We start from the raw sequence: 22,711 nt of genomic DNA, 5'->3' as shown, positions 1-22,711 counted from the left end.
TAGGTTTTGAGGTGCAGATTATTATCTGAATCAACCTCTGCATTTCAATTTGAAAATCATCGCGTTGCAGTAACCTCATGCAGAAAATGTATGTCAATGTTATTTTTCAATATGTATAAATCTAATAAAATATGTATAAATGCAATATTCATCTTACAACAAACTGATGGACTAAGGCATAGAAACATATTGCTCCCCTCTACTCCTTGTCTCATGTTAGGATGATTTTATGACTATCTTTGACTTTGCATGCAGGCATGAAAAACCCTGTGTTATCAAGAATGTCAGGGTCACCGTGATCTGTAACAGACACGAATTCCAGTTTCTCTCGCCAGTCACGAATGTGCGAGTACTGTCCTCGGCCGGTCACCGATTGAGTGGACTGCTGACAAATTGGTTGTCGGCTTAGGTAAGTAGCTGTTACGTTGGCGCCTGTGTAACTGGTATGTAATCGTATGTAAACGAGAGACACAAATCTACTGAATGAAGGCCCGGTAGTTGCAGAGGATGATGCGATCACATGGGTTACATCTTGATGTATTTCTACATCAGTGACCTACATTGCTGCGTGGTTTGTTACACTCCGTCTACGCACTGGCGTGTCAACGCGGCAAATATTTGTTGTTGTTTGTGTTTCATATTGTTTCATATTTTCTCTTCACTTCTCTTAAATGCGAATGCTAGTCTGTACCATTCTCACGTTCAAATTGCAATTAAAACTACTACAATGTTGTCCAAATATTTTTCAGACCTCACACACGAGGAGGGAGCGGGAACTGTGAGTACTTGATGTTTACCGCCTAACTGAAACATGTTCGACTTTGGATCATAATCGTCACATAAAGGGAACGGTAGTGTTCCCCACCCCAATTTAACTGCGCAGTCCCCCCTAACACTAGACAAACACTCACCCAACCCATCTCTTGGTGTTCTGTTTTCCAGGGGCAGGTGGGATGGCCAAGTGGTTAAAGCCTTCGCTCCTCACGCCGAAGCTCCGGGTTCTATTCCCCAAATGGGTACAATGTGTGGAGCCCATTTCTGGTATCCCCCGCCGTGATTTTGCTGGAATATAGCTAAATGCGGATAAAACACAACTCACTCACTCACTCACTCACTCATATGCATGTTAGCGCCGTCTTGGAGATGGCATAAAAATGGAAGTCACTGTTCCTATGTTAATGTCAATGGGTATTTATCATGTCGGGTTTTTTTTTTTATTTTGATAACTGGTGTGGCCTTGACGAGTGAGCCCTTATCGACAAAACGCGTGTTGACAAGTCACTGCACCTGTGATCGACCGGCGGTTCAGTTGTGTTCAATTTTCTGTTTTATACCATAGCATGTACCAGTCAATGTAGCTGTATATATATTATTGTTTTCAATTTATTTATGATCAGTAGTTATTCATTGAATAATTTAGATGCGCTGTCTTAATTTATGTTTTTGTCAAGGTGCTGAGAGGGCGGTTTCAAGATGGCGGAAAAAGTACCTTCCATACGTCTTAACAGCGGATACGACATGCCTATGCTGGGCTTAGGGACCTACAACAGTTTCAAGGTTGGTAGTTGAACATATTATGTCAAAATATTACACGTTCAAGTAAATTATATAGAATGAATGAATGAATGAATGAATGAATGAAATTATATAGATAAGAATATAGATATGAACATGAAAGTTTGTATGAAGTTGATTGTGGTGGACATGTTTTGAATCTTGACCTCCCAGCAGATGTCTACTGTAGACTCGCAGGTAGATGCAGAATACCTCCGGGTACATGATGACAGTAGACTTCAGGAGGTTGTGGAATCTAGACCTCGGCTTAGATGTTCAATCTATAACTCTGGGAAGATCGAAGGCCTCCAGGCAGATGTTTACTGTAGACTCGCAGGTAGATGTGAATGTAGACCTCCGGGTACATGACGACAGTAGACTTCAGGATAGTTGTGGAATCTAGACCTCGGGGTAGATGTTCAATCTAGAACTCTGGGAAGATCGAAGGCCTCCAGGCAGATGTTTACTGTAGACTCGCAGGTAGATGTTCTGAATGTAGACCTCCGGGTACATGATGACAGTAGACTTCAGGATAGTTGTGGAATCTAGACCTCGGGGTAGATGTTCAATCTAGAACTCTGGGAAGATCGAAGGCCTCCAGGCAGATGTTTACTGTGGACACACAGGTAGATGTGAATGTAGACCTCCAGGTACGTGATGACAGTAGACTTCGGTGCTCCGTTTCACAAGCTGTCGTAGTGCTACGACTGTCGCAACTGTATGTTACAGTACAGGAGTTACGACAGTCGCAACGCTACGATAGCTTTGTGAAACAGGGCCCAGGATAGTTGTGGAATCTAGACCTCGGGGTATATGTTCAATCTAGAACTCTGGGAAGATTGAAGGCCTCCAGGCAGATGTTTGCTGTACACCTCCGGGCAGATGTTGACTGGAGACTTGCGTTTAGGTGTGGACTGTAGATATCGGGCAGATGCTGACTGTAGACACCAGAGAAGATGCGGACTGTAGACTCCCCGGTTGATGTTGCTATTGAATAATTTGTTGGCGATTAGTTTCATTTCAAAACCCACGAACCCAGCTGTGGTTCGGACAGACAAAGGATCATTATTGGGGAATGTGGAATTCAAATACACGGATCCTGGCACCACTAAAGGTCGCAATAGCCTTTAAAAGATAACATATATGCAGTGTTACACGTTATTCAACAATGTTTCAACAGTTATACAACAGTAAAGCAGTTAATGGATCCATTAAGGGGCAGTTGCGTGCCATATTTAGACTTGCGCTATATTTAGACATAGTTCTAGTCGCTTCCATCGCGTTCTCACCCACAGAACTTTTTAGAAACTTTTTTTTGTGTATATGAAGCGAGCTAGCTATTGCCCCTCATCTCACATTACATCACAAGTTACCAGAATACCAGCATTTTGTGTGATGGCCATATACCCTGCTTAGGCCTAGAGTTACTGGTCGGATTACCGTTGCTGAAGGTTAATATGCCTTTAATATATATTTATGGACTGTTATAATCACCGCTCGTGTATTATACTGCCTCTTGATATGTACTATTATATTTTGTAGTCTATGTTGTACTGTCATAGTACTAACTTTGTATTGATTTTATAACTTATTCAATTATAGAATGCAGTTGTTAATTACAGCACATTGTAATTTGTTTATTGGCTTCACACTCACTTCTTTTACGGACTCAGTAACAGTAGACACTCAATCTGTTTTTCCCAACAGCCAAACGAGGTTGGTGATGCAGTGAAGGCCGCAGTACAGATGGGATACCGCCATGTTGACACAGCCTTGATCTATAAAACGGAACCGGAAATTGGGGTCGCCGTTAAAGAACTGATAAAAGAAGGGAAAATAAAGAGGGAAGAGCTGTTTATTGTGACGAAGGTAGGATGTAAACAAGGTTAATTTGATACTGTCAACACCCTTTCACAACAGCTTTACATGTATGTCATCATTCTGGTGTGTTATCATTGCAGATGTGGGTGCACTGTCACGAACCAGATCAGGTGGAGCCAGCGTGTCGCCAGTCACTGGAGGCCCTAGACATGGATTATATAGATCTGTACCTAATACACTTTCCCGTGCCTTTCGTTGTGAGTCAAGACGTCTCTGCCTTTTGTGATTTAACCATCCATGTTGAAGTCGGATATCAAATTATTGGTTATCTAAATGTTATGAAATATTGACATAAATTTGTCAACAGTTTAGTCTTTATCTGAAGGTGCAATGGAAGTTTGAACTTAAGAGACCACTTTATACTAAAGATTAGTTATCAAACGATTGTTTGATGTATTTAATGTCGTAACGAGAATCATGTTTCATTCCAAAGGATATTGTATGTATATGTCTGCATAATTGTGTTTCCCCAGGACAGGGAACGGACCAAGCCGACCATGACGGACTACCTGGACACGTGGAAAGTAGGTGCCTCCAGCCCAACTCTAACACTGAACCGTATTAGTGTACGCTCACAAACGTGGTGTGCTTGTTGTTTAACGCCGCATTCAGCAATGTTCAAGCTATATCTGTGAATAATAAAGTCTGGATGAGGCAATCCAGTGACCAACATCATGAGCATCGATCTACGTAACTGGGAAACGGTGACACATGTCAAGTCAGCGAGTCTGACCTTCCGATCCCGTTTGACGTCTCTTACGACAAGCATGGGTTGCTGAAGACCAATGACAATCAGGATCTTCCTGGATTATGAACAGCACCGCCTCCCTTAGAAAACGAAACATGAGGAAAAGTCAAATCATGAAAATATACAATTCATTCAAAGTCAATTCAGTCAAAGTCAAAGCTGTGTAAGACAATGGGAAGGTATCAATACATACAGCAGAAACGAATCTGAATCTCAACTGCCACCACTCTAGTTGTTTTTAAGCTGTTCTGGTGTTGATGTTATTTGTACTTCAATTGTAAGTGTCCAATGAACATAAGAGGAACATACTTTAATGCTTCGTTGTAACTTATTTCATTGAAGAATATAGTTACCTTTGATTTTTTAAAAGCTTTAGAAAATACAAGATTTAAGTAAAATAATGTATTTTGTCTATGTGCCCAAAGGAACTTTGTTTAAAATGTTAGATATTTTCTGGATCCAATGATTACTTCTTTTACTCTGAGAATAACCTGTGGTAGGAACTCGTTATATATGGCAAGGGAATACATAAGGTACTTAATATCACTCTCCTCCCCCGCAGGCCATGGAGAAGCTCGTGGACAAGGGTCTTGTCAGGTCCATCGGTGTTTCCAACTTCAATAAACAACAACTGGAGAGGATACTCAAAATGGACGGTCTCAAGTACAAGCCTGCGAATAACCAGGTAGATATGACACCACATGATTCCCCATATAATGCTTCTAATATGCCCTGTGCTCGTGAGTTAACCAGACTAGTAAACATCCGATGCCTGCATCACTTCCCTAACACATGGTTCAAAGACCTGACATAGTGTTGACAACGTTGTTTGTTTCAGGTGGAGATAACTCCATATCTGGCAGAGGACGAACTTCTGCAGTTCTCCCTCAAGAACGGCATCTCAACTACTGGCTACGCGCCGTTCGGGGCACCAGGACAGAACTAGTAAGTTGAGTTATCTACGCCTTTGATGCCAGTAGCAAATGTCCTTGCCTACATGAACACTACCAAGCCAGCTGTCGTCCATTTTCCCTGTTGTAAGTCCAGCGCAGGTTTACAGAACTACATTGGGCAACAATGTCTAAAAATAGCATCCCACTGTGATGGTACCATCATACCAACTTTAAGGTAGATCGAGTATATATGAAGGATTACCTAAATGAAGCGTTATTTGCTTTTACAGAAATGTTTTACTTTCCAACCAACGAAATTTCACAGCTTCACACTGTCATGTGTGACATCGTGAAATACAACCGCCACTAGCGGTCACATCGGAAGTTAACGGAACGGATATTCATCACTTTTCAGCATGATTCGGGTCTGGATTTGATTCCAGTTCCTACATTACTGGATGTAACTTCCATTTCAAGTGTAGCACCAAGGACGTAACCCAAATGCACTTGTAGTAACGTTACGATGACGCCTCGACAGAAACTACTATCCGCGTAAATTAAGTTGGCTTTAAATAATTACGTTTTGTGTTTCATTGGCTTGTCTTGTTAAGATCTCCTGATGAACGTCAACAAACACACCTGCGCATTTTAGAGAATTGTTACAAACACACTCACTACCACACCAGGAAGAGTACCTTTATCAAAGAGTTCAAATGGAGAGTTGTTTTGTGTTAATCCCCAAGCTATGTACGTCCAGATCTAATCTGTGTACAAAATCAATAAATAGTTAACATATTTGCTATACCAAGCCTGCACTGACGAGCTCATCGATGAGTCTTACCATCAAATATTTCAGTATATCCAAAGACGTACCAAAGCTGCTTAGTTCCATATAACAGTTAAACACAGTTATAACTGTCAGAAGACAGCATGAGAATTCCGACACGACCCTGCATTGCAGAGCTCTTTGATGACGCTTGCCTTCATATATTTCAGTGTATCCAAGGATGCACCCAAACCTCTGGAAAACCCGACCATTGTCGAAATAGGAAGGAAATACAACAAATCCTCAGCTCAGGTATACTGTCTTTTTAAAATAATATGCCAAAGAGTCACCCATACATACATCTTAATTATACCATGACTTTGGACAGTCAGAGGTTACATATTGCAGCAATAACATATATTGATAGGGACTTTCTAATAGTTGTATTCAGTCACGTTGTTATGAGAGTGTGTGTTTTGTATTTTGTAATATCACGTTGATTAAGTGATAGTTATTATGGGTCACAATGTTTAAAGTTTTGAGTGTGGGTTGTGGCTCACATCTCAAATCATATATGTTCCATGGCAATAGTCTTTTTAGCGGCACGCCTTTTTGATAGCGCTTCAGAGTTGCCTCTATTGGCTGGCTTTATTTTGCTTTGACTTCCGGGTCTTGTCACGTCTTGTGTATACGATGGCTTTCGTGAATGTTCGTGAGTGTATAACGACGGAGCCTAGTTTTGCTAGAATGCTCGAGAACTCTGCAAGAGCTATGCAAAGGCTGGTTGTTGCGTTGTGCGACGGGACTTATCACATCACTGGAGTTATACACATCTGTCTGCCATCGTCAAGCTGACCTACATTTCAAGACTGACCGTGCTCGTCTATATTCAACTATTGTCATTGTAAACAACCTTCAATCAGTATATTTGTTCTCACTGTGAATGTCAAGACTCTGGTGAGCTAATATGTTATATTTGTGACGCAATACTGTAGATTTGTGACTCAATTACATTGTACTAGATATCAGTATTGTCATTCATTGTCGCTTGCTCATTGTTTGCTCAATATATTATTGAATATTTTAGACTTGTCTGTTTTCTATTTTGCTTGTTCAAAGGGGATTCTTAAACCTTTTGTCACGGCAAATATTAACCGTAACAACGTATGTAGTGGATTGCGGTGGTATGTAACAAACAGGTGCAACAGAGAGGTGTGTCATCTTTTCTTGCTTTAAATGGGAGAATATAAACCCCATTGGCTCAGGTCACAATCAGGCGATGTCTGCAGGGGACATAAAGGCACTGTTACGTATATTATGGGCGAGGCGTCCATGCATGTCTTACATGTGTCATGACGTCTTACGTTACTGGTGCTTACGTCGTTCACTGACGGCCCAATGTCGATGTTTATCTCAGAGTTGAGTAGGTGAATATCTATGGAATAACCAACATTGGTGACAACAGTGTTTTTAGTCATTTAAGTGGCGGATGCTACCAGCAGGTGAGGACATGCAAACACCTGGTGTTCAGTGGATACTCTAGACTGGTTTTTTCTTTGCGTTGACAGAAGTATAAAGAAGATATTGGATGTTTTGGTTTTAATATTCAATTACTGTCTAACTGGTATTTAATGTTTCTTTAGCAACCGCCAATTAATCAGGTTTTCTGTTCCAGAAGACACACTTTAGACACGCGTATATGGAGATGTGTTTTCCATTTTGTTCACTATTTCTGCACCACAACTGAGTTATTTACGATGTAATAACAACAAATATGTTATTTATGATATGTAATACGTGTTCTGACATATTTGTTATTGACGATGTAATACTGTTCTCAACAGAAATGTACCCGTGAAGATCCGGGTTAGAATGACCCTTCAGTAACCCATGCTTGTCGTAAGAGGCGACTAACGGGATCGGGTGGTCAGGCTCGCTGGCTTGGTTGACACATGTCATCGGTTCCCAATTGAGCAGATAGATTCTCATGCTGATGATCACTGGATTGTCTGGTCCAGACTCGATTATTTATAAACTGCCGCCATATAGCTGGAATATTGCTGAGTGTGGCATAAAACTAAACTCACTCACTCACTCAACAGAAATGTCACAGACGATGTTCTGCAGCTTCTGCTAGATGTGGAGATTTGTTGGATGTACCCTCCCCCTGTAGAAAGGTTGTTATATATGATTCCAAACAAGATATCTTTTACTATTTCCGATGTACTACAGGTGATCCTCAGATATGGCATACAGAGAGGCTATGCTGTAATTCCCAAGAGTACGAATCCAGCTCGTCTGGCCCAGAACATGGATGTGAGTATTTGTTCTCTTTTGAACTATACTTTCCATCAAAAGTTTAGACTCACTGAAAACAGTCATTACATGTTAGGTATATATATGGTTATATCGAAGATTGATTTCTCCACTAACTAGGGGGAACCAACTGCAAACCTGATGCAGATGAATTGCACGAGGATCATGCATCAAACTGCTGAAAAGCATGTGCTAATATTATACATGTGACCAGGTGTGTTTTGGTGTAAAGTTTTGTTAGGAATTCGCCAATTTACTGAGTTTTATCATTTCTTGAACTCATGACTCTTTTCAACTGTACGAAGTTGTTTTACAATACATCAGTTCAGGTTTAAACAGTATCTTTAAACAGTATGGAATATTTTGCAAAATTTCAATAAGAACAGTTGACTGAAGCAAGTGGCTATATTTACATTTGTGAGTCTAAACTTTTAATAGGAAGTATATGTAATAATTCACAGGAACATGTGGCCTAGTTCGCTGCGTGTGTTTTGACTGTCTATATAATCTGCTGTTCTCAAGAGAAAACAAGGGACCCACAGATAAAAAAAATGTTTTCTTCCCATATTGAATGAAGATAAAACCAGGTTTTATTGATATTCCAGCGAAATGCCTTACTCACTATCTATACACGTGAAGTGTATTTTGCATGTTGTTTCACATATCAAATCTACTTGTTTCAGATATTTGACTACAAGCTCAGTGAGGAGGATATGAAGACAATGCTAGCTCTGGACAGAGGCCTTAGAAACAACTTTCAAACATTCAAGTAATCACAGTTGTTTATGTCAGTCCATAGAGGAGGGTGATGAGAACATGTACACTTATTTTAGGCTTATGTTGGTAGGATGGACTGACTGACTGAGTTTGGTTTTACGCCGCTTTTAGCAATATTCCAGCAATATCAAGGCGGGGGACACCAGAAATGGGCTTCACTCATTGTACCCATGTGGGGATTCGAACGGCGTGACGAGCCGACGCTTTAACCACTAGACTACCCCACCGCCCCAGGATGGACTTTAAGTAACAAACATAAAGTGCTTTTGTAGTTTGTTTCGGGGACATGTAAAAAGTGTAAAACAATACCCTATTTTGATTATTTTCCGAAACATATTCTGTTTGGTGTAAAGTACAAAAACATGGTGTCAAAAATATTTGAATGTATTACAAAAATCAGGGTTTGTGGTGTTTGTGACAAACCAGACAAGCAAGTGATTGATGGTCTGGAACATACAGTTAGATTGTGAGCTTCAGATGCAAATAGGTAAAGAAACACGGGAAATGCTTTTGGTTTTTGAACATATTGGAGCTCAGTTTAATATTGGAGGGGTATAAATTCAACTGACCCAGAAAAATATATATACTCAGGGAAACGAAAAAGGGAAAGTACAAGTGTTCCTTTATTCTTTTCCAGGTTTCTTCACAAAGTATGTATTGCACTGTGGGTGGAATTATATAAAGGAACACTTGTACTCTATGCGTTTCCTTATTCGTTTCTATGGGTACATTTTGTCAGTAGTGTTGGGTTGGAACATCAGTAGTGGTTTTGCATTTCTTAGAGTTAGAGCAATTCTCTATCACTCGTACTCATTTGCCAAAGGGGCGCAACTCTGTTGAGAATCGCGTAAGACGACTGGACCACCTGTAGTGAAAATACATACTGTATGCGGACAATTTTCTCAAAGCAATTGTTTCGATACGACTACCGTACAGGTAAAGAAAATACGGTAACATATGGTGGTGATAGAAAATACGTTGAACGTCATACTCTCGTCCAATCAACTGTCATGCTTCCTGTGTTCCAGATGGAAAGATCATCCCTTCTTTCCCTATAAGGAGTGACCTTGGACGGTGCTGAAGATCACACGGTCAGACAATCGACGAGGTCGACGACGACTATTCTCTGCACCAGTTGTTCCTGATATTTGTGTGATCGTCTTCAATGTGTAGCAAACACATGTTGAATATAATTAATGTGTCTAATATGAATGTGTCATAAGGGACCGTTCATAATTAATGGCTAGAGGGGTTGATGATGATTTTAAGGGGGGGGGAAGGGGCACCCATTTGTCCTGGGGAGCATAATTACACAACAAATGTACACACCGATTCATTCACCTTTGTAATAATGTAGCGATTTGTGCTTGCTTTATTGGCGTTCTTAAAATCCTTAAAATGATGCACAGTATAAATGGTACAAAAGTGGATGTGGATATATTGTACCTCCGCGTAACTTTTATGTTACGAGGAATATTACAAACTAAAACAATAGTTAGAATAACCCAGTTTACCCTGTGTTATACAATTATTCAAATTTCTGAACCGATATGTAATGGTTGTTTCTGCTGTTGTTGTTGTTAGTAGTGCTGTTTTCATACTGCTGCTGTTTGAAATTCTTTACGTGTGAACTTGTTTGGTAATATATGACAAGTACGTGTAATCAGATTGTTCACTTAGGTTAATGTTTTAAAATACTATGACGTCAAAAACTAGTCCTGTTGTTACTGAGAGTGAGATCGTGTCATTGTATGGTCATCCGACATTCGTAGCTTCATATTGTTCACATATGAACAATAATGTTAACATATTGATTTTGATAACATCTGGATTATGTTTTCATCATGTTTGCTTTTTCGTCCTTCCTAAAGGATTTAAAATGTAAACTATGGTTTGTGATATGTCTAATATACATACAATTCAAAGAGCATTTAGATATATGTAAGTAGGAGATATTGTGAATCCTGGCCTTGATTTGACTTGCGTTTTGACCATTTACCAAACCTATCTCCTATGAACCTATGAATAAAGTTCATCACTGAACAAGCATCATCTCCTCTGTAACAGCAGGGTTAACGAGTCTGAACTTTGTCATGGATAGTTCTACTTATGATGGCATAAAGTTTTTCTAAATATCATTGGAACCTAATCGAACTCTTTTTGTGGAAATTATTGAATGAAGCAAAACGAAACTTGCAAAAATGTTCGTATTTCTTTCGTCTGAAACCACAAAGAATGGACATTTGGGTCCAATCCACACAGCGATCATACGATCATGTTATTATGTCTTGATTCACCTAACGAAGGAGCAAGGAATAGCCCCGAAACATTGTGTATACAATAAAGAAGAAGTTGACATCGATAATATTGTGTCTTATACTAGATCATGTTAAACTATAAGAGTCTTGATCGTAGTTGCTATTGCCTGGAACCATTCTGTGCATAATAATTTCTCGAGGACAAAACATGGTCACGTGAGACATTATTTCCTGTAGACAAAGAGTCCGGCATCTCTGATATATGCACAGAACATATTTGAATATCAACGCTGGCAACATGTGAGGTGTCTGTATGTGTTCATATTATAATCTGTTGACAGATTATGTATGTGCGCACAGTGCACTGGCTCTCTGTTTCATATCTGGGCTTGACGATATTAACATATAGTATTAGACACAAAATACATCAGGGTTTGACATCACTCAGACTTCTACATAAGATAATAACATGCATCATATCATCCTGATGTTAAAAGAAGGAAATCCAAAACGGGATTTTCAAGGGATACCAATAAAGTCAATGTTATTTGTCTAAAAAGAAAAGATAAATTCACACCACATGAAGCATGTGTAAGTCTTGAGGAATGTTCGTAAGTACTTTCGTTCGGGAAACACCCGAAGACAATTTATGCTGTATTCGCAAAAGGAAGGAAGGAGTGTGGAGTATACCAATGGGCAGGGTGTGATCCGTGTATTGACCTTTAGCGTCCACGATAACCACATTAGCATCTTACTTGGCCTTAAATCAAGTAAGGTCTCCACCCGTGAAGGTCCGGATTAGAATCGATCTTCAGTAACCCATGCTTGTCGTAAGAGGCGAATAACTGGGTTGACATATGTCATCGTATCCCAATTGCGTAGATCGATGCTCATGCTGTTGATCCCTGGATTGTCTGGCCCAGACTCAATTATTTACAGACCACCGCCATATAGCTGGAATATTGCTGAGTGCGGCGTAAAACTTAACTCACTCACTAAATCAGTCTCCACATATAAAAAACAATATATAAAATATACATGTTGGAATATGCAATGTGATATGTTCAAAGTTTTGCTGCAGTACTTCTATCACGTGACCATTGCGTGCCTGTCACCTCCAGAAGAAGCTGAAAACGTGAGACCAGTATTTACTGACTATGGCGTCATCACTAATGACATCACGCAGCGACGAGATCACTCATAATAAGCGTGGCACTGCTGCGATGTAAACCATACCACGTGCTTCTACAACATCCAAAATCATGAAGTAATGAAACACCACAGAATTATTCGGAAAAAAAGCTGTACCTTAAATGATTTGAATCGTATTCATACATTGCATGATCTGTTGCCATTTAAAACTGTTCGTTATTCAACAATGTCGTACTAAGGGGAGGAAGTTCTCTCCCCTTCTCCTTGTCACATGTTAGGATGACCAAACTGACACAATATATATTTTGGATTACTCCTAAATTTATACTCTCCCAAAAAAGAAACGCATCATGAAAATAGCAATTTCATGTAGCAATGAATTTAAACGTGATTCATTTTACAAAAGGTTTTGCTCTGTTTATGAGTCCTATGGTGTTTATGTTTTGAAACATCACAACAAAACGCACCATCCGTAAAATACCCGTATTTAACAGCATGATTGTCAATTTCGGCGTGTAGTGTCACAGAATACACAATTCACATGCAAAGCACGTGAAAGTTGGGGATCAGATAGTCTCAATGATGGGTATAAAAGGTTGATCGCTGTCTGTCGATTATTCACTGTATTTGGAATATTGTTGACTAACGCAAAATGCCACGTCTAAGTGAAGCCAACCGTCATATCGCCATTGGTTTGCTTGAAGCTGGCCAGTCTCAACGTGCAGTTGCCCGACGCATGAATGTTCACCAAAGCACCATTTCACGGCTCTGGCAGAGATATCGCCGGCAGAATGTGTAGCAGATGCCCCTCGTAGTGGGCGGCCTCGAGCGACCACTGCGGCGCAGGATCGCTACATCCGGGTTCATCACCTGCGTCATCGAATAGCTACGTCGACCAGTACCGCTCGACAAATACCCGGATTGAGGAGGCTTTCTGCACAGACCGCCAGGAGCAGGTTGAGAGAGGCTGATTTACGTGCCAGAAGACCTTATTTTGGCCCTGTGCTTCGACAACAACATCGTCGACATCGAGTTCAATGGTGCACCAACGTTCAGGCCTCGAACCTACCGAATTGGAGTAGAATCTGGTTCAGTGATGAATCATGATTTCTACTGGAACGACGCGATGTAAGAATGCGGGTGTACAGACGTCGACGTGAACGTTTCGCCGACGCTTGCGTTCCCCAGTTTGACAGATTCGGACGGGGAAGTGTTATGATGTGGGGAGCGATCACCTACCATAGGAGAAGTGATTTGGTGATGATCCAGGGCAACCTGACAGCTCAACGGTACTGTAACGAAATCCTACGCCCACACCTCCTTCAAATCATTGATCGCCAGAGGGAGTTGTTTCAACAGGACAATGCCAGGCCCCACACAGCACGTCACACTAGAGACTTCCTCCAGAACCACAACATCAACGTGCTCCCCTGGCCCTCAAGATCACCGGACTTAAACCCGATCGAACATCTGTGGGATGCCCTGGACAGACGGGTGCGACGCCGTAACCCTCAGCCCCAGACACTTCAGCAACTCGCACAGGCACTACAGGCAGAGTGGGCTGCGATTGGGCAACACGAGATTCTGAGACTTATTCGTTCGATGCCGAGGCGATGCCGTCCAGTTCTGGATGCCCACGGTGGTCACACGAGGTATTGACTTCAGCGCCACCACACATCTGAATGTGACATTCAAACTGACTTTCCTCGAGTTGGTACCAAAGACGGATAAGCCTGCATTCCCAGTGTGCAATTTCGCTATATTTCATTGACTCATAAAGCCTACAAGATGTTTCATAATAAACATAAAAATACAGTTGAAATTCCTATATGCGTTTCTTTTTTGGGAGAGTATATATGCCTGACAAATCTGTGCCTCATCACGAATGTCGGAGTTTCGTTAATCTTGTGTTAATCACAGGAGCAGCAGTTTTTCACTACAGTCATGCATGTGCGAGCACTGTTGACACAATGGTAGGTCACAAGTGACAAATGCATGTGGACTTCGTCAGACTTCACACACTGGGATTAAAGCATGGAGTGTGACTAAAATACCTGATGTTTACCGCTTTAATGAACCCCATTCGACATTGGTTCGCAATCGTCGCAGTGGAATTAAATAAAGCGAACCGATCACTGATCACAAGGTGATCCCTCTCACCCACCCAGCCTTTCCTAGCTCCACGCGAAAGTTTGACATGCATGTTTGCACTGTCTTAGAGATAACAAAAATGCAAGTCATTGTGAGTACGTGAAAAATTTCATTGGATATTTACCCAAGCGTTTTTTAAATTTGAAGAGCCGGTGTTGTCCCGGTGAACTTTTTCGGTGAACTCTGTTGGACAGAAAGCTTGTTGACAAGGCCTTGCATCTGTGATCGTAAGTTGTATATACTTTTCTGTTGTATACAATAGTATGTGCCAATATTCATTGTTGCTGAACAGATACATTGCTGACATTAAATGTATGACCATGAATTATTCATTGAACAATTCAGGTGTTTTTTTTGCATATTTTTGTCAAGGTGCTAAGAGGGCAGTTTCAAGATGGCGGACAAAGTACCATCCATACGAATGAACAGTGGATACGACATGCCTATGCTGGGCTTAGGAACCTTCAACAGTTTCCGGGTTTGTAGCTCAAACTATTATGTATGAATATTACACATTCAGTTACATCCCATTTAGGTACACCTCAAGGTAGATTTGTGTGCAGACTCTTTCAGTGTTGGCACAACACCCCACCCCCCACCCCAAGTTTACAGTACACAACCTTGTGCACTTAAGAGAACCCAGGAATCCATTGGTAAATGACCAAATGGTGGCCACCGAAATACATACAAACACCTACTTGCGGGTACAAAGTACTGTTGCTATGTGTCCCAGTCCACCCAGCTGTGAATGGGTACCTCGTAAGGATGGGAAAGCCACATTAACTCGGTGCGCCTAGTGGCTGCAAGAGTTGTATGATCCCCAGGGAGTTGTGATTGATAGTACGATCTGCCGTTGAGATTGCCATCCAATGATCGAGGGGAAAATACCAGCGCCTTGAGCATGTACTAGTTGCATGGATATGTGGGCTTTATAAATATCCTAGTAAGTAAAATAAAGGCACATATGGACTGTAGATTCAAGGTAACCTCAGTTGTCACGGCATGTCAGCTATATTTTGTAGGCGATTAAGGTTGCACTCATTTTCCATTTCGTTCAAAGTATATGAACCGGTTATGATTCTGACAGACCAAGGATAATAATTTTGGAAATCTGGAATTTGTATACATGCATCATGACACGACAAATCCGTACATCCCCCAACATGCAACATATATGTAGATTATCAATATGTGTTCCTCAACAGTCCAATGAGGTTGGTGATGCCGTGAAAACTGCAATACAAATTGGATACCGCCATATTGACACAGCCTGGATGTATCAAACGGAACCGGAAATCGGCGCCACCATTAAAAAAATGATAAAAGAAGGAAAAGTGAAGAGGGAAGGGCTGTTCATTGTGACTAAGGTAGGAAGAGAGTGTTGCCATGCTTGTCATCTAAGCCTGTCTCACCAAACAAACCTCGTTATCTGATTTGATGATTAACAGATTATGGGTGTACATTATGTATATATATCTTGTAGTTGCGGTCACAATGGGTTCCAGTTTAACCTAATCCGGACTAACAAGGTTCTATTTTATGATATGTACACTCTGTAACTACTGAATATACGTCTCTTCAGTATAAGCGGCATGCCAAGGGCTCATTATTTCTAATGATTATCTACGTTATCAGTCGCCCGTGTTATCATTGCAGATGTGGGTTCACTGTCATGAACCAGATCAGGTGGAGCCAGCGTGTCGGATGTCACTGGAGGCCCTAGACATGGATTATATAGATCTGTATCTAATACACTTTCCTATTGCTTTTGCTGTGAGTTAAGAAGTCTGTCTTTCACTGTTTAACCATCGAAGCTGTAGCAATCAGGACTGACATACTGAAGTATGATTTTAAATTATTGAAGTATAAATGTAACGAAATGAAGACACTTTAGTCTTCATGCGAAGGTGGACCGACGTAGTTAAATTGGAGTTTAACACGTAATCAGCAGTACATAATTTAGCTCGTAATCTTGAGAGAGCGTTCTCAGGATCAACATCTACTTTCAGATAGATATCAAATTCTTCCGCTCTCTTCCTCTTCTAAGAACAATTTTGTACATTCCATGCGCCATGTGCAGGCGCTGACGCCTTTAGAAATAGTCACTATTGTTATTATTTATTATTTAAAATTACTTTATCCTTTCGTGTTGGTGTCAACAGAATTGTGTTTCCCTAGGACGAGGGGATGTCCATGCCTACCAAGACGGACTACCTGGACACATGGAGAGTAAGTAGCCTCCAGCCTAACTCCTACAGGGAGAACACACTAAACCATTAGGTGATACGTACATTGCAAAGTTAGGCGCTGAGTAAAACAAATGAATACACAAAATCGTTACAAATACATAAACAAATTATTGTCCACACAACTTACACGACAGTGCTCTGAATGCACAAGTGGTCTTGACAATATTTGTAGTTTACTGGTAAGTAAACATGATATAGAGGAAAAGGCTTTGCTGAAGATTACTGCATTGGATGCAATATTGAAAATACTAGTAAAATCCCTATACGTAGTAAAATAATGAATTGTGGATAGGGATCAATGTTCGAAGAATCTCTCTATATATAAGCTACCTAATACCACTCTCCTCCCTAACAGGCGATGGAGAAGCTGGTGGACAAGGGCCTTGTAAGGTCTATAGGCGTCTCAAACTTCAATGCACAACAACTGGATAGGATTCTAAAAATGGACGGTCTCAAGTACAAACCTGCAAACAACCAGGTACATAGTATTTGATGTTATATGACACCATGGAATCTTCCTTTTTATGCTTTTAATATGCCCAGAGCTCGAGTGGATCGCCAAAAGGGTAAGCGTCTGAGAATAATCTGTAAATAATCGAGTCTGGACCAACTGGGATACGATGACATGTATCAACCAAGTCAGCTAGCCTCACCACCTGATCCCGATAGTCGTCTCTTACGACAAGCATGGGTTACTGAAGATCAATTCTCACCCGGATCTTCACGGGTGGTAGTATGAGTGTAATACTGTTACAAGCGTTATGAAAACCTAGTTAAGTCACTCTTATTCAGACCTGACACGGTGTTGACAACGTTGTTTGTTTCAGGTGGAGATATCTCCATATCTGGCCCAGGAAGAACTGCTGCGATTCTCCCTCAAGAACGGCATCTCAACCACTGCCTTTGCTCCATTCGGGGCACCGGGACAGAGCTAGTAAGTTGAGTTATATTCTCCTATATCAATGTTGCAAAACACTTCTGGCAAACTTCGGAAACACTCTGACGACCACAAATTGAGCAGTGAGGTTTTACATGTTGATTCCCAATTTGAGACGAACGTTAACTCAGACGTTGGAACGTCCAGAAATTAAATGTGTTAAAATTGTATACAAAAATCAATAAAGAGTTAACAAGTCACATTGAGACGCACTGGATTTTGCCGTACAATTACAATATTATGCGTTAGATATGCGGCAGTTAGATATAAGCCCATACACGGCAATCTTCCATAACCGGAAGTATTACAATACGGCTTTTGTGTCGGCAATATGTCGATATTTTGGGACGGGCTCCCATCTACACATAAGTGCTCATTAGTTCTCATCTCGCTTATATATAGGCACACAAAATTTTACGAACGCTTCAATTTGCTGTTACAACAAAACTCCAATATATGCCACCCATCAAAAGTTTACACTCACTTAAAGCACTCACTATATGTTAAATATATATATATATATATATGTATATATATATATATATATATGTGTGTGTGTGTGTGTGTGTGTGGTTACGTCGAAATTTATCAACTTGGGGGAACCAACTGCAAACCATATGCAGATGATTTGCACGAGGATCATGCACCAATTTTGCTGAAAAGCATTACTGTGCAAATATCGTGCATGTGAACAGGTGCGTTTCCGTGTGAAGTTTTGTTAAGAATTCACCAATGTTCATTGGGTTTCATCATTTATTTAGATCATGAAAATAATCTTTTCAACGTTATGAATTTGTTTTACAATGCATCAGTTCATGTGTCAATAGTACCCTTAAACTATATAGAATATTTTGCAAAATCTAGTTTAGATCAGTTGACTGAAGTAAGTGGTTATATTTACACTAGTCAGTCTAAACTTTTGATGGGGAGTGTAATATTCCGTTATCATTTACATAACAAAAAGCATCCGATATGTACTAATTCCAAATAGCAGTTAAATAATGTCGATTGCATACGACAGCACGAGTATTTCCTACATCTAGAATGCTCTGGAGAGAGCATTCATGACTCTTACCTTCATATATTCCAGTGTATCCGAGGATGCTCCCAAACCCCTCGAAAACCGGACCATTGTCGAAATCGGAAGGAAATACAACAAATCATCAGCTCAGGTATATTCAGTCTGTCTGAGACATAAATGATGTGCCAAAGAGTAGCACATGTACTCTTGATGCTTATTTCTCCACGGATATAATTTGTTATCACTTCTAACCCAAAGTTTTCTCGTTTGCACCAGGTGATCCTCAGATGGGGCGTACAGAGAGGTTTTGCTTTAGTTCCCAAGAGTACGAATCCATCTCGTCTGGCCCAGAACATGGATGTGAGTGTTCGTTATCTTTCAGAACCCAAAAACAGAACTTAACAATTCAAACAGGATTACGTGTCGTGAATTTGATGTTCGTAAGAGAACATAAGCGCCAGACAGCTAAAATGGTTTCTTTCCGACATTGAATGAAAGGGAAATCATATTCCTTGTGATTCACTGAGTATATGTGAAATGACCCGTAAAGCTTATTTTTCATGTTGTTTCACATATCAAACCAACATGTTTCAGATATTTGATTTCAAGCTCAGCGAGGAGGATATGAAGGCAATACTAGCTCTAGACAGAGGCTACAGAGTCAACCTTCCAAATTTCATTGAGTGAGTACAATTTTTCATGACGGTATCTATGCGAGGGTCATAAAAATAATACACATATATGTGGATTGTCAATTCATCCAGAAAATATATGTTTGTATAACAGTGTTGGGCTGGAAATGTACTGTTTGGACTGGTCAAGATTTGAGTATAGTTTCGATATAGTTATAACTTTAATATTTCTCCAGCATGAGTAACTCGGTTTGGATTTGGAGTTCGATCCCCGACCGCGTCATACCAAAACACGTTAAAATGTGGTACTTGTTGGTCCCTGCCTGGCGCTCTGCATTAATAATTGGTACAACAAGGACTGGTCGGCTCGGAGTCAGTAATGTGTCAAAGGGGGTATTCATGCTTAACTGTATGGTATCTCAGAGAGCTAGCACTATAAAACCAGTTTAAATCTGGGCTAGTACACGCAGCCACACATACACACGGATGCACGTCGTCATATGTGCGAAATATTCTTAAGTACGACGTTAAACCCCATTTCACCTCACCTCACCTCACCCAGACGTTCCCCTTTTTGGTGAAACCCACCGCTTGCTCATGGGAGGCAACTCTGTCGAGACAATTGCGGCGTGTAACACGATACGATCCTCTTATAACAGTGCTAAGCATCATACTGATATTTTCCTCAAAGCAATAGTTTCACGTAACGCCAATAAGCCAACATGGGTTTATGTGAGAAGTATCATAAGCGGACTTGAAAGTAGCATTTCCCAGTCCATTCAACCATCATCATTCCTGTGTTCCAGATGGAAAGATCATCCCTTCTATCCCTATGAGAAGTGAGCTTGCACGGCACGGAAGACTCACGGTCAGACAATTGACGTCGGTCAGAGTATTGTCTGCATAAGTCGTTCCTTTATTTTTGTGATCGTCCTCAATGTGGAACAAGTTGAATATAATTGTAGGTGTGTCGAATACAAATTTGTCATAATGCTATTGTGTTATAAGGAATGAAAATCAAGTACACACCGATTTATTTACCTGGGTAATAATGTAAATAATGCAGCGATTTGTGCCTTCTTTAAAGGGTAGAATTGACGCATTATTTAAAGATGAATAGTAGAAGTAGTTGTAGCAGTGGTAGTAGTTGTGGTTTGTTGTTGTTTACAGCCACACAGAGAAATATTCCAGCGGTTTGTTAATAATAGAATGTGAACCACACCAAACGGTGATTGTCATCATGAGCATCGATCTGCACGATTGGAGTACGATGACTATCAAACAAGCCAGTCTGCCTGATTGCCGAACATGTTAAAGATCAGTTCTAGTCGCAAATCTGTGATAAATAGTTCAATGCTTCATGGCGACACTCAACGAAACTTCGTAAATGGTACCCAGGTGTAAATATTGTACTTTGCAGCCACTTTCACCTTTATGTCACAGGAAATGTTTTAAGACTAAATCAATGGTTTGAATATCCTACGTAATACAACGGTAAAAACAATCTGTATCGAAACTTCGCACTCATGAAATTAATACAAAACTGTGTTATCTATAAAGTTTGTCAGTATTCTACGTTATACAATTGTTTTAGTTGCATTTAGCTTAATGTCTTTCTCTGGTCATCCGGTGATGTATGCAGGGATGTACATAAGTATGGAGCTTTATATCTCTTGTTATAGTTTGCGTTTATAGTGTTAATGTACTGTTTTGTATTCAAATACACATAAGATGCGAATAAAAATTATAAAGTACCCCGGTATTTGGTATTGGACTTATCACTTTAACATACGGTCGGCAGACCGAAATAAAATATATGGCCCATGATAAACTCGATCGTTCGAGATGTTTCTTGAAGGAACACTTTCTTGACGGCTGATTGTACCGGTATGAGGGCACAGGAAAGCTATTCGAGTCCTCTTCGGCCAGACTTGTTTCTTATCTACTTGCCAGGTTTTCAGATAATATTGCCTGTTTGGAAACACAGACGTATATTACCAGTTTTCAAAACAAATGCAGATTAACAAATGACGACAGACTTCTTGCCCAAACTCTCATATGTCGACATTCGTGATTGCACTAGCATTATTTCCAGGGCCCATCGTCACTCTTTTCAACCACTGAAGGACACATATACTGTAAACATATAACTGAGAATATTTGAAATATATACATAAATCATTAATCACTCATCGATCTTGTCAGGTCGTTTTCTGATGTCGTAGTTTAGGTTTTCAATTTGAAAATCATCTCGTTGCAGTTACCTCATGCAGTAAAGTCACATCAAAGTGTTATTTTAAAATCCTTCCATGGAAATAAAGTACATATATACACAATACTCATCTCTAGACAAAGTCATGGACGTTTACAGTAATTGGAATGTTTCGGTAATATTTACAGTTATATTAAAAATATAACGAGGAATATTTTAATATTTATCATTATTCACTTATGTATCCTGTGTGTCATTAACTGATGTCACAGTTTTGGTTTCTAGATGCATATATCTGGATTAAGTTCTCCGTTTTAATTTGGGATATTCATCTTAAATCAAACTGATGGAAATCTTCAGTAATTAGGATGTTCCTGTAATATGTATCTAGGGACCAGTCATTTATTACGGGGGTGGGCGGTTTATGATGCACTAGGCACAGAAAATCATTACTCCCCTCCTCACCTTGTCACACATTAGGATGACCCAGCTGACACAAAACATGTCTGAGATTATTCTTGAATTTGCAATCCTGAAAACTTTCTGTTATCACGAGTGTCAGTACACTTCCACAACAGCGTTATATGTACGTCATCATTGCAGATGTGGGTTCACTGTCACGAACCAGATCAGGTGGAGCCAACGTGTCGGATGTCACTGGAGGCCCTAGACATGGATTACATAGATCTGTATCTCATACACTTTCCAATTGCTTTTGCTGTGAGTCAAGAAGTCTCTGTCTTTTGCTATTTAACCACCAAGGCCGCAGCAATCAGCACTCACGTACTGAAATTATTATGTTATTATCACGAATGTCAGGGTTTCGTAGATCCTATATTAGTCTGTCATACAGACCCTGAAACAAACATATTTAAAAAGACCATGCAAGTCTAAATTATGAGGCAAGTCTAGATTTCCACTGAAAATGAAGAGAGTCTCAGGACTCCTTTTCATTATATTTTATTTGTTTTATTATGAACTGTTTGTTTCTGTAAAATATGTTCATTTCAGAGACACGTTGTTAGTCTACAGGAGACTAGTTGTTAGTCTAATCTTATATCAGCAACACGAGTAGCGGTTTTTACCTCAGTCATGTATGTGCGAATACTGTTGACACAATGTTAAAATACCCGTCCGCGGCCTGTCACGGTTGAAAAAATTCAT

General features: G+C 40.2%; 1 protein-coding gene across 1 annotated transcript; it reads left to right on the top strand.

Moving 5' to 3' along the window:
- Positions 1-276: 276 nt before the first annotated feature.
- Positions 277-21,097, top strand: LOC124256119. The gene is made up of 21 exons (XM_046690073.1): positions 277-409; positions 750-778; positions 1,452-1,557; positions 3,262-3,423; positions 3,516-3,632; positions 3,909-3,959; positions 4,746-4,868; positions 5,022-5,128; positions 6,073-6,154; positions 8,075-8,158; positions 8,842-8,927; positions 14,875-14,974; positions 15,702-15,863; positions 16,153-16,269; positions 16,675-16,725; positions 17,101-17,223; positions 17,573-17,679; positions 18,773-18,854; positions 18,980-19,063; positions 19,298-19,386; positions 20,142-21,097. The coding sequence occupies exons 3-21, from the start codon at positions 1,474-1,476 to the stop codon at positions 20,176-20,178; spliced, it is 1,848 nt and encodes a 615-aa protein (XP_046546029.1). The 5' UTR covers positions 277-409; positions 750-778; positions 1,452-1,473; the 3' UTR covers positions 20,179-21,097.
- The last annotated feature ends 1,614 nt before the right edge of the window (positions 21,098-22,711 follow it).

Source organism: Haliotis rubra, unplaced genomic scaffold (genome assembly GCF_003918875.1).
Source record: "Haliotis rubra isolate DU_JTF1 unplaced genomic scaffold, ASM391887v1 Scf619, whole genome shotgun sequence".
Taxonomy (NCBI): domain Eukaryota; kingdom Metazoa; phylum Mollusca; class Gastropoda; order Lepetellida; family Haliotidae; genus Haliotis; species Haliotis rubra.
Note: the sequence above shows the minus strand (reverse complement) of the source record. Positions and strands in the feature narration are given on the sequence as shown.